This window comes from Thermobia domestica, chromosome 4 (genome assembly GCF_964235325.1).
Source record: "Thermobia domestica chromosome 4, izTheDome1.hap1.1, whole genome shotgun sequence".
Taxonomy (NCBI): domain Eukaryota; kingdom Metazoa; phylum Arthropoda; class Insecta; order Zygentoma; family Lepismatidae; genus Thermobia; species Thermobia domestica.
Genome location: NC_137457.1, coordinates 13,268,104 through 13,282,245, shown reverse-complemented (window position 1 = coordinate 13,282,245; position 14,142 = coordinate 13,268,104). Strand labels below are relative to the sequence as shown.

At 33.8% G+C, this 14,142-nt stretch overlaps 1 protein-coding gene across 42 annotated transcripts in view; it reads right to left on the bottom strand.

Annotated features, from left to right (window-relative positions):
* LOC145683727 (uncharacterized) overlaps positions 1–14,142 on the bottom strand; it is a 226,351-nt gene that overhangs the window by 119,007 nt on the left and 93,202 nt on the right. For 29 of the 42 annotated variants that reach the window (XM_081755198.1, XM_081755207.1, XM_081755203.1 and 26 more), the window contains one exon: positions 12,176–12,199. The exons of the other annotated variants lie outside the window; for them this stretch is intronic. In XM_081755198.1, coding sequence (XP_081611324.1) covers positions 12,176–12,199 — 24 coding nt within the window. The remainder of the gene's footprint in view (positions 1–12,175; positions 12,200–14,142) is intronic. 42 annotated transcript variants of the gene reach the window in all.

Here is a 14,142-nt window from a genome sequence, read left to right as displayed (position 1 = left end):
AAGTAAATTTAGGGGTTATGATGAAATACTAACTTATATATTTAAAGTTTGCGTTGAAGTTCTTCGTACACTTCTTTTATATAGAAGAGCGTCTTGAAATCTCAAATATTTTCAGATATTTAGAAAGTTTGTAAAATGTACCTATTCTGAAGTTATGCAATCCATGTAAAGCTAAAAAATTATTGGCCAATTTCACTCATATCTGTACCTTCGAAAATATTTGAGCAAATTTTATATATATATAAAAAAAAAACAATTTTGAGCACGTTAAATCTTATGCCAACTTATCAACATGATTTTTATCCGAAAAGATGCTCCGTGACACACTTGGCCACATTTATGCAATTTATATGTGATTCTTTCAATCATGATTACTCTCTGGGCTCAATATACACTGATTTTGCTAAACCATTTGACAAATTAAGTCGTACAATTTTGCTTCAAAAATTGCTAAATTTTCATTTTTTGTAGTTTGTTAAAATTAATTTCTTACTTGAACAATCTGAAAGAATTTGTAACATATAAGCAATTACATTCTTTTATGTTTGATTTAAATTCAGGTATACCACAGGGATCCAAGTTGGGACCATTGTTTTTATTTATAAAAGTATCTTACCACGAGTCATTAATTTTTCAAATTGTCTTTTGTTTCTTAACAACCTTAAAGTTTATAAGAAAATAGCTAACTAATTCGATTGTATTGATCTACAACAAGATATAGAGAGTTGTTACACATGGTTGTTTCAAAATAAATTTAGCTTTAATATAAAGAAATGATTTCGTATATTTTAAAGGCAATATGCGTCATACACTGATGAATATGTATGAATCGTGAACCACTAAGAAGAGTAAAGTTTACTGAAGATTTATGTACGTGGCTAATTATTAAACTAGCATATGTATTATATATTGAAAAAATAGTTAATGAATCTTACAAACTGCATTTAAGTTTTTAATAGTTATGTAAGAAGCATATTAGAGTATGCAAACGTGGTATGGAATCCTTCTTCTTATTATTACATTAGGAAAATTGAAAGAATTCAAATTAAATTTTTATGTCGTATGTATTACAATAAATGTGAAAGATCTTTACATGAAAACTTCTTATAATTAATTTACTTAATGAATTTATTTTCGATACATTAGAATTAAGAAGAGGGTTAGTAGATCATATATATTTGTATAAAATTGTAAATGGCCTATTGGAATGTGGTGAATGTTTACAACTACTAAACTTCAATGTTAAAATGAATGCGTTACGAAATCAGCAACCATTCTAGCGTAACAAATCTAATTCAGTGTATCAACAAAACCCACCACTTACAAGACTGTCCAGGAAACATAATAATGCTGTTAATAGAAAACATGAAATCGATTTTCCAATGACAATGAAAGTATTTATGGCAAATTTAAAGGAGAATTTAAAGAAATGAAATTATGATACTCGTAACTGTAAATATCACCTGAAATTATTAATTTTATAAATTATTTTGAAATTTGTTTTGAAATCTTAAACGTAAGTATTACCTTGAAGAGATTATTTCTGCGTTTTTCATGTATGTTTGTATGTTTTTGATTTGCTTTGCTTTATCATTTTATTTTATTTCTTAGTTTAATTCTTATTTCTGCTTATTTTTGTTATTGGTATATTATTTTGTTTCATCTTATAATATGCTGTGGCTATAATATTTTGGCGTTGTTGCGTATTATGATGTGACTAAGAATATTTATATTATATTAGAAAATTGTACAGTGTGATAGCCTATGTATATTGTGATACATTAAATGTTTGTAAGACTGTATGTTACTAAATGCATATTGGAGCTTAAGCTCTGTTATAGGCGATAGCTGATAAATAAATACATTGTCTCTGGGATGAAAAGATTTCTTTATGCTCAAGCTTATATCCGGTTTCGTTAGTTCAATGTCCCACGATTATGCTTCAAGACTAGAAGATTGTGATAAAGATAATGAACAAAATACTGGAAAACAAACAGTTGACGAAATAGGAGAACCACAAATAGGACTTATCTACATGCTTGTTCACCTCAAATCCTACATGGTAAAAGCTGGAATTGAACCAGGGACTTAACATACTAGAAATGAGTGTTCTACCAATCACCAACCGGGGTCTCCTGCAAGCTTTTATATGAGCGGAAATAGGAAGATTGGATATATTTACTGAAAAATGTTCGCTTTTATGTGGAATATTCAACATTTCTATTCATAATATTTCCTCCCGTAGAATTCTAACACCATTCTTACAATTTTCTACATGTCCTTTTTATTCTCTGTTCTTATCTGTTTGTTATTTAACCAGTTTTTACCTTTAATAAACCCAATAATACATCATTTCTCATTCCTCAGTTTGGTTCATACAATTCATTCCGTTCTTCACACTAAAAGATACAGAAGTTTCCACATAGATTTTTTTCCGTGAGTTTGTTGGATAATTTTTAATCAACTTTCAGGTATTTTTTAAAGAATTAGCCAGCCAAATTTACTTATGGCATTACTTTCGTTAACTTTTCTTCTAAGTGAGTCGATTATTTTCCTTGAATAGCCCATTCAATAGACGTATGGTTACATGTAAAGCCTTTAAAACAATTTATTTTTATGTCAACTCGGTAGTACGTGTTCAGATGTAACTTGTCATACTTGTAATATCAATTGCAGAACCTAATATTTCTGGATGAATTGTACTATTCAAGGAAACTATAGTTCCAATTCCTTTACAGCTGGGACCTACCATCTTCACCGATAATCCATTTCGATTGAGAGCGAGATCCTGTGTCTCAAAAATATATCTAATAATTTTGCTTGATGATTTGTGTATAAGTGTATTGTATCAAATTCAATTTCATGCATGCTTACGAGTTGAAACAAACGGTTAACATCATAATAGAAAGAAGTTAACCGATCAATATATAGACTAATTAGAATTAATAAGTAAACATTAGTGGGCAAGAAATCCAAACTAAAAGAAAATCATTGGAAACACAAATCATATGATTACAAGCTAAAGACTTCAAAGGCAATTTTGTGAAAGTAAAGAAAACAAAAAAACGTAAATCTGAGTATAAAGAGAGTTATATATAAATAATGAAGAAACTGAAGTGGTTATAGATGCAATTAAATTCTCTATTAGAAATAGTAGATATAGAGGTCATTTTCTCCTCATACCTCACTCTAAAAGTTTTAAAATAACTACTAGACAAATTCAATTAGGTTTCTTGCTGATGCTGTCCTTACTTTCAGAAAAAAATAACTTCCTTATGATTTACATATTACTTGAGTTGTATATGGCGTGTTTAACGCTAAAGGGAATCAAGGTTAGTTTTGTCGTTTTTGATTTATTTCGTCTTCAAGATCTTTATATGGAACTTCTTTTAGAGTTTGAAAGAATCATGTTCAGATGCTGTAATAACTCTTACAGTTTATTTTAAAAAAAGACAATGTTAACTTTTCCATGTATTTAAGTATATTGTTAAAAATATACGTTCTTTTCTAACAAGGTTAGTAGTTAGACTTTGTTTACATATACTCTGAACACCCTAAATGACCTTCAAAAATCTAAGTGTTATAAAATTTACAGCTTAATAAGTTAGAAGGATACCACAACCTATTAGTCATCATCATACCTGATTTTTCAACAACGTTCAACGTTCAACAAGTTGGTCCGTAGGGAGCACAAAACAACTTTTATACAAGAGCAGACATAACCTCATTCGAACTTCGAGTAAAAACATTAACCTTTCTTTAGAGGAACCAATTTATGAAGTATTTATAGAGCGTTGATTCGATGCTACCCTGTACTAGAACAGCAGATATTTTATTTGAACCAATGTTATTTGAAGGCAGTTTACTCTAAACTCAAAAGAAATACAATTACAATTAAAGTATGTAAGAAGAGGAAGTTTAGAGAAACCAAATAGTTAACTTCAAAGAGATTACCCTAAATCAAAATGGTTCTAAGAGAAAAATAGATATATATACTCAATAACATGGAATTTACATTCCTTAATTAACAATTCAATTACAAATTTTAAAATTATACATATAATTACTAAATAATAACTTATTCACAATAATACTAATAACATATTTTATATTTCTTAAAAAAATATTATATATCATATTAATGAATGTTGAAGCTGATGCATTTGGCAGCAAAATTATCGTAAGGCAATATTTATTTGAAATAAAAGCCATTATTATATGTATTTGTTTTATTTAAAAAGATAGTTTTCGTGAAACTGTTGAGAACTCATTCGGTGGCAATTAGATAAAACTCGGATAAAATTAACGCGTTCGAGATTACGATATTGACGAATCTACAATAGCTGGATTAATGTTTCTTTGATACACGCTAATTGAGACGGACAAATAAGGGCGGCATAATAGCAATATTTTATGTTGACCATGCAAAAATATTTACGCTTATGCTATTTACGAACACATAATAATTGATACTATAAACATTTAGTTGAGAATTAGAGATTATTATATTATCACTGTTTATCTATGTTATTTTAATATTGGTGAATTTGTCTGAAATTTCTGGCAGTTTTCACGATTTTTCTGTATTTTGTTTATATTTTGCATTGTTTCCATGTAGTCCAGGAAATCTAGAGCAATTTTACCCTCAACCTGGGCAAAATTGCAACACAAGCTTTTTAAATAATTTTCGATTCAGGAATTGCAACTGAATAACATATTCAAAATCCGACAAAATCGGACCACGGGAACACCCCCAAAAACGGTTTTGAAAATGGCGGACCATGGTTTTTCGAAAAAATCGTAGACCTTTACGTTAGCGGCTCTAGTAGCCCTCTTAATTGACACAGAGACATGAATGATACGTCGTTGGAACGCTCATAGACAACAAATTCCAACAAAGTCACTTTTGTATCCATCATGCCCAACCCTTAGAAGAAGAAGAAGAAAGTCGATTTTTGTTTTTTTAATTGATATTTCTTAGACCCTGGCAACACTGTACGTCCTCATACGCCGGCAGAAAAATTCTCACGCGTAGACCAAACATTGGTAACAATAATATAAAGAAATGAAGGACGTAGGTTCAACAGTAAGGGAGATAAAAATTCGGAACCGGGGACCAAGGAGGGTCACTCTGAATATTTTCTACTGTGGTCTAACTTCTGTTTCTTAGATCTAGTATCCTCCCTAATTATCACAGAGGCATGAATTATACCGCGTTGGAAAGCTTATGGAATCCACTTGCCAACGATGTACCGTTTGTGCCCCCTGTACTCAACCTGTAGAAAAAGAAGAAGAAGTAACCTTGAAAAAATTGGGAAAATCTACACTTTTACCTTTCTTGGGCTCTGGCAACCCTGATAATCGTTGGGTACAGGGGACACAAACGATACGTCGTTGGAAATGGGGTTTCATAAGCTTTTCTACATGTTATAGTCTTGCATGAACCTAGGCACTGAAGAACCTGACTGATTCCCTTACACGTTTGTGTATCATCTGCAGAAGCCTACATCCTGACGATAACCTCATCACACTTCAAGAAAAGGGAGCTGAAGGAGTGAACAATGCCATTAAGGCTCGCGGTAGTAACATTTTCGCCGCTGCAGGTATGGTGGTTCATGTCTCTTGTCGCAAACGTTACATTGATAAAAAAAAAAAAGATATTGCGATTTCCCTAAAAAGAAAAACGTCATCGCCGATTCAAAAACGAGTTACTTGCTCGTTGGATGGGTCCTTCAACAGCAACAGTGACTGCCTGTTTTGCTTAGCGTCTGTCTTATTTGATGACCGTCACGTGTTGAAATCAGAAAATATGCGAGTGAAAACACAAGCATTTCCACACAGCATTTTAAAGTGTTGCAATGAACGAAATGATACCTGGTCACAAACTGTCCGAGGTCGAATTGAGTACTTCTCATCTGATCTTCATGCAGCAGATTGTGTCTATCACAGATCATGTAGTATCAACTTTCGAACAGGTAAAGCAATTCCTGAACAATACTGCACCGACAATGTCAGCGTCAAAAAATTCCGGGCTGGCCGACCTACAAATGATGAGAGAATCCGAGCATTTCAGTGCATCTGTAGTTATTTGGAAGAGCACGATGATGAGCAACTAACTGTGGGAGAACTTGTTACAAAAATGGGCACATTTCTCGAAGGGACTGATCACATTGCATATGACAGACGGCACATGAAGCGTCAACTAATGGAGTACTTCGGTGAAAAAAATATAATTTCTAGTGACAGTGGAAAAAACAACTTCATTACAGAAACTGCCAATCACATTCTACCGCCACATTGTGATTTACCACGAGAGTATGATGAAGAAAAGGAAAAAATAGAATAATAGAAACCGTAGCTCGACTGATCAAAAGCGACATAAAATCCAAACTACAAACTGGAAGTAAAACATATCCTTCACCGCTGCGACTTGACCATTCAGGAACCCCTTCAGTACATTCCACCTTTCCTTAAACTATTCTGTTCCACACTTTTTGCCGGAAAGGTCAATGAAACCAAAATAGCATCGATTGGCCAGTGTTTGATGCAAGCAGCCAGACCAAGAGCTATATTAACTCCTCTGCAGTTAGATGTTGCTTTGCACCTGCACCACCACTATCGATCGAAACATCTGATTGACACGCTGCATCACCTGGGATTTTGCTCTTCATACGCGGAAGTGCAGCGGTTTGAACGCTGTGCTGCATGTACATTTGGTACTCATGTGATCGAAATGTCAGCAGACCAGACTCTCCTCTTTGCAGTGGATAATGTAGACCATAATCTCCAAACGCTGAGTGGTTTAGGCACATTCCATGGTATGGGGATGTTGGCGGCCATTACTCCATCCACTATTACCAGTCTAACCATTCTTCGGAAGCCCATCTCTGATGCTGATGTGAAGTCCATTGCCAGTGTTCCCATTCATGCATACACTGAAGCCAAAGCTATTCTTGAAAAGGTGAACTATGAGCTGGTAACAGCACCATCACCGAACGAAAGCTCCCAGGATATTTTTTGGAAACTTTCCTGGCACCTTCCGTCACGCACACCAAACTGGTCAGGAATGATGCAGGCCATTCACGCAGATCCATCTCTTCATCATCTAGGGAAATCCACTGTTCTCTGCTTACCGATTATTGACCTCCATCCATCTGATATGTCATGCATCTATTCCACTTTAGTGTACGTGAATAATCTTGCGAGAAAATATAAAGTCACACCAATCATCACCTTAGACCAACCACTGTTTTGGAAAGTTACACGTAATCTGCATCACAGAGCACATAACACCAGTATTAAGGACACGGTTCTCCTGTTGGGCTTATTTCATACTCTGATGAACCTTCTAGGAGCAATTGGTTCCCTGATGGATAGTATAGGCTTACGTGAAATCTTGCATGAGGTGTATGGAGAAAATTCGGTTGTACATATGTTAAGTGGCAAGTCCGTAGCAAGAGCCTTCCGTGCGCGCATGATGGTTGGCCTCGCATTAAGTGCATTGCTTATGGAGAATGTTTTTCTGGAGATCGATAACGGAACACACAGAACTATCAACGATGCTTACTCTCTCTACCAGAGCCTGATGTCGGTGAGATTACTGTAACTGGAGCTAGTTCTTCACCTCTTCTTCAAGAAGCCCGAGAAAAAATAGAAGAACGGAAGTCAAAACTTATTAACACATCAAAAACAAGTCAGTTGTGGCTTGCATATCAGGGCATGTTGACTACAGCAAGGAAACTTGTGGCAGTAGACTGAACAGGAAGCTGGGAGGATCACCTTGATGCTATAGCAGAGTGCATTCCCATATTCGCTGCAGCAGGACACTTCAATTATTTGAAGTCGACGTGCTTGTACCTGCAAACAATGTTAACGCTGTCATCGGTTAATCCAACAGTTCGCGAAAGCTTTCAAAATAGGTTCGGAGTTATTAGAAGAAGCAACGGTTATTGGGCTGGGTTGTCCTCTGATCTAGTCATAGAGCAGGTTCTGATGAGATCGCTAAAATCTACTGGGGGTCTAACCCATGGGAGTGGAATGTCGGAGATGCAACGATCTTTGTGGGTGTTCTCAATGCCAGCATGCTCCGAGTACAATCTGGCAATGCAAACTCTTACTCACACAGCATATGTCACTAGCGAACAACATAAAGAAGCCAAAACGTCAATAATGTCACGTGATATCAGTGACACACGTCGCATTCTTGCACGACTGTAGCCCATCTCACCATTTGACGGAGACAAATCGTTGAGAAACATTGCCACTGGCGTCACAGCGGATTCCTCGGTCAACGTCCATAATTTATTTTCAGTTGGGGCCGAGCTTGCGAAGAAACTATCTGGCAAAGACCTGTTCACTGTGAAGTGGAAACGTGAAGATAAAGTCAAAACTCTAGCATTCAGGAGTAGTGTTAATATCAGCAGCAATATCACCGTCGATTCGAAAATTTTGTTTCAAAGACTGTTAGTTGTCGCTAATGCAGGCAGCACATCTTTAGAGGAGACCTTAGCGCATGAATTATGTGCCTACCCACAGCTTTATTTGAGTCACCCAGCATGATGTGTAAGGCAGACAAAGCCCCACTGGCCCATGCGATACTAGAGTTCAGCAAGCAGCAGACCGCACAGTTTGAGGAAATGGAGCCAGACAATATTCTGTATGTCTTAGACGGAGGATCTCTGTTACATAGACTACCATGGTGTAAAGGCAGTTCGTACGACAATATCGCTACATCATTTGCTGAGTATACGGTTCGTAAATATGGCACATCAACCATCGTGTTTGAGGGGTATGGAATTTGCTCACCATTGTTCATTGCAACTGTGCTACCAGGTGTGCAAGAACGTATTGTACTTGCAGAAAGCATGGCCTTCCATGTGCTATTGCTTGTGGTGTGTGCCAAGAAACTGAATGTTTTAACTGTTTAAATGAATATGGTGAGGACAGTGTTAGGGTAGGCGATGACGAAGTATATGTGTAATTTGCCTCCCAAAGTCTTTCGTCTTCCCATTCTTTTGCTTTATATATAGGTGTTATGTTTCTATAAAACGAATTGTCTTGTACACTGTATTATGGTATGACTTTCTATTTCCTATTGCTTGTGGTGTGTGCCAAGAAACTGAATGTTTTAACTGTTTAAATGAATATGGTGAGGACAGTGTTAGCGTAAGCAATCACAATGTAGATGTGTAATTTACCTCCCAAAGTCGTTTTATGTATAGTACTTATATTAAAGAGACCTTTGATTTAAAGAAAGAAACAAGATTTTTTCATGCGTAGAACGATTATCAAGGTTGCCAGAGCCCAAGAAAGGTAAAAGTGTAGATTTTCCCATTTTTTTTCAAGGTTTCTTCTTCTTCTTTTTCTACAGGTTGGGCACAGGAGGCACAAACGATACGTCGTTGGCAAGTGGATTCCATAAGCTTTCCAATGCGGTATGCTTCATGTCTCTGTGACAATTAGGGAGGATGCTAGATCTAAGAAACAGAAGTTAGACCACAGTAGAAAATATTCAGAGTGACCCTCCTTGGTCCCCGGTTCCGAATTTTTATCTCCCTTACTGTTGAACCTACGTCCTTCATTTTTATATTGTTGTTACCAATGTCTGTTCTACGCGTGAGAATTTTTCTGCCGGCGTATGAGGACGTACAGTGTTGCCAGGGTCCAATAAATATCAATTAAAAAACAAAAATCGACTTTCTTCTTCTTCTTCTACGGGTTGGGTATGATGGGTACAAAAGTGACTTTGTTGGAATTTGTTGTCTATGAGCGTTCCAACGAGGTATCATTCATGTCTCTGTGTCAATTAAGAGGGCTACTAGAGCCGCTAACGTAAAGGTCTACGATTTTTTCGAAAAACCATGGTCCGCCATTTTGAAAACCGATTTGGGGGGTGTTCCCGTGGTCCGATTTTGTCGGATTTTTGATATTTTTATCAGGTGAGGTACCTAAACAAAATACAGATGTAAAACTAAAGGTTGCAGTTTTGCCCAGGTCAAACCGTATTTTGACTCGACTAACAAATTTGTAAACAGTTCTTAATATTCTAGAGTTCCTATATTATATACGTAAACTATTTCTAGTAGCTGTATAAACTAACTCAGTGGATGAAATAAAATAACCTTTAGGTATTCCATCCGTGTTATATTCGTATTTCTTTTATTTTAACTTAGAGTCGTGATTGGTTATAGGCAGTTCTATCCATGGATGAAAAAGTTATTAAGAAAAACAATTAAAAACCATTTATTAAGGAAAACAAATAAAATTAAGTGATAGCATATTAAACAGAGTTCAGGTTTAAAATTAACTGATATCTGAAATGTTTTGTTACATTCATAATAAAAAATAGAGAAACTAAGTAATAATAATAACAAGAATTATAATTAAGAAATGAGTTATATTATAAACTTGAATGAAACTGTAAATTCTACCAGACAGAAATGGTTTCATTTTGAAATGTAAAATTATATGGAAACATATCAAATGAAATTGTACAGCAATTTCCCAACTTAGTGGAGCTCTGATTATGAACGTTGTCAGTGTGTTTGACAAGTAAATAATATAAATTAAGTAAAACATGGATGAAATATTAGAAATTAATTTATGTAATTACGTATATATCTCCGTAAAAATTATTTAAAATGTATAACTCACTACATATTTATTTTATAATCAGTCTGTGAGGGATAGTGAGCCATAGGTGTTGTTTATACATTTATTGTTGAATTAAGATGGTTATTTATTGTTTGTATCGCACAAGACAAATAATTATTTGAAAGATTTCGCTGTTAATTTTTGGTTAGTTATTGTTATCCTATCAAATTTAATACTTTCTTGAGACTACAATGCATACATGTGACTAATTATCAATTTAGTGGAAACAACTGAGAAAGTTCAGCTTTCCAGATTAATTTAACATTAGACCAATCTACGCCTCCAGAACAACTCTAATGCAAAATATTACTCCATTGCCTGTCCAATGCATCATTCATTTACGTGAATTAAGGTGAGAGCGAAAACGTGCCGAATCCGTGTTTGGAAAACGGATCACAGAAGTCTAATCATGCTTTGGTCAGGAATTGGGCGAGCTGAGGGAAATACTTAACTCCATCTTGATGTTGGTCAATTCACACCGTAACACTTCCAACTATATGAACGCGCACAGTAGCCTCCTAAGATAAGGCGTTACTGCCCGGAAACAACATAGGATATCCAATGTCCTTAAAATCTCGACATAATCACGAGAATGACGCAACCAGTAATTGTCAGTACAGAACGTACTTAAAATCAGGATTGTTACTCACAGAATCACAGAGTAACAGTTAAGTAATAGGAAATGATATTCGAGTTATCTTGTGTTAATGAAGTGACGAATAATTGTTATTGTAAGGCCAAGAAATAAATTACTTTTACATAAGGCATATTAAAGTTTAGTCAAATTTTTTAAATACATATTTAATTGTTTGGAAATTATATTTCGGGATTTTTTAAAGGTAATCCTGAATATAAATACACACTACAGCAGTGTTTGTGGTATCACATGTAGCAATACGACACAGTTGCGTAACACCTTAATCTGACTTTTATTCTTCGATTGATTATCGTTTTATAAATTTTTATTATTCCGATAAACAATTAGACGCTAGAAATATATGAGAATCACTTATATTTAATTTCACAGTACTTTAAGTTTAAATGAAATGTATAATTTAAGACTCACTGTAGAAAACAATCTGTCACTTTAAAATTGTTTCACTTATTTTATTTTTAAAAATATGTTTATGTCTTAATTAGATTTTTATACATAGCTTCACTTTGTTATATGCTAGGTTGTATTTCTAAGCAATAGTATTTGCTATTTTGTGACACTTGGGCACAATTTACTATCTTTTGTCTCTACTGTTACGGTAACTATTATTTTTGGCACTTACATTGCTTTCCACAGCGAATCTTCAATTATTAATTTGTAGCTATAACGTTTCTACAATTTTGGAGTAGTTTATAAACAGGTAAAATTATTTGAAGCGAAGAATTGCTGAAATTCAGATTAAATTTAAACAGTAATTAAATATTATATATTTGAAATTATGCTGAGAAAATACCCACTGGTTTTAATAAAATAATTTAAAATATGGACAGATAATTTTAGAATTTAGAAAGTTTAGTATATACTCACCATAAGTCTCTTCACCTGAATATTCTGTAATAAAATGTAAAGTTATATATTGTCCATTTATTTTACATAAATTATTAAACATTTCATTTAATTCAGTTTTAGATTATTATTTTAATGTAAGATTAAGTCTTATATTACCTTACAATTGAATCGCCAATTTGAGAAACGTCATAAATCAATAATGTCACACTAATACTGTAAGTCAATGATTTGTGACGTTTCTCAACTCAGGGACACTTATTGCAGCTCTATATTGCATGAATTATTAGCGTGCCTTCTGACATATCACAATCCAATGGTGTAGCTACACTTCAAGAATCAAAGCTGTATCTAAACTTATTTTCGACATTGGATGACTAATGACGTTTCTCATATCAGTGATTCAATTAGTGAGAAAGGTTTAATATTATTTTTACATTTACCCGAACACATTATATGCGTTTCTTTAATGAAAATTGTTTCTTTTCTTGTAAATTACATTCGGACGAAATTAAGGATAAAAATGAGCCAAAATACAAAGTTCACATTTATACTTTACTATCTAACTCGCTAGTTTTTTTTATAAGTTTAAATGTATTTTTTTATTTGTCATAGGTATTTGAAACATTTTTCTTAATATGCTACACCTTTCACCCATTACGGTCAATGATTCTAACTAAAATAATTTAGAAACATCACCGTTCCCCCTTTTCACTCTATTATTTTAAATGTTATGTTCTAACGTAAATATTTAGATATATTGTAGAAGTTAAAACTATGTTATTCCTTATCTATCCGAATTTTCATTAAGTATTGATATTATTACGTAAAAGTTTATTTAAAATAATAATGTTTTATAATCGTAAAGTAATGTGTATATAAAATTAATAGTGAAGATGAGTTGTTTTTATTTGTGATGTTACAGAAACAGATACATGTCAAGTTTGCAGTAGGAATATGGTAATATGTCCCTGTAATCCTCGCATTTGACAAGTGTCTATGTGCCAAACTAAAATCCTCTAGAGTTTCTAGTTGGGAGAAAAAAAATAAATAGGAGTCGTACTTTTTGTAAAAGCTAGACATGATTATTGGACATAAAATGGGCAACGCGAAAAAGAAACTAAGTAACGTTAGAGTTACAACATAAGAAGTTTGCTGAAAACTGTCAGTGGTTTTAGTCCTATCAATAATACAAAGAAGAAAGCATCAGTTGACTAAACATTAGATAATAACAAGAGTCAACCATTAACTTCAAATTAATAAGACGCTTGCAAACGAATTTCTCATGATTTGACAAAAGAGCATATATGTCTATCAAATAAGTGGGTGAAGTTATAAGGAAGCAGATTCCATATTATGGTCAAGCTAAATTGAGATGACCATCTATTTTCAAAGTGAGAAGACATCCATTGATGCAAAAAGAAAAGCATTCCGAAAATATTACTGTTTGCGCTTATGGGCTTCTACAAGTTTATTCGTAGATTAGGAGAGAAACAAATCCAGGAATGTTTCTCTCCCTAACAACAAAATGCCTAATTATAACTTCTAATTTAACAAGAATTTGCAAATAATTTTCAAAGAAAAAAGCGGTTATGTTACTCTATTTATTAATAGCATTAACATTGACATTATCACCGAAAGAGCGCAATTAAGTTCCCTTTCTTTTTAAATTGTATGGCTAAAAATTCCTGAGAAGAAGTGAAAGCTTGTAGATCTATCTACAATCATTCTTATATTTCAGTCGACACAAAGGACGTTTAGTAACAAGTTTTTTATCCGACAAATGCACTATCAGTGCACTAGGAAAGTGACGAAATATATTTTGTTATGTACATATGTTGTGAGACGAATATTGTGAAAACTCAATATCGAATATTGTGAATAAAATATTTTTTGCTTCAAGTTATAACAAGAAAACGAAAAACAGATGTTATTTTTTGATAGAAAGTTCCTCTTTATTAGGTATTTGTTAAAGATGTGTCATCTTT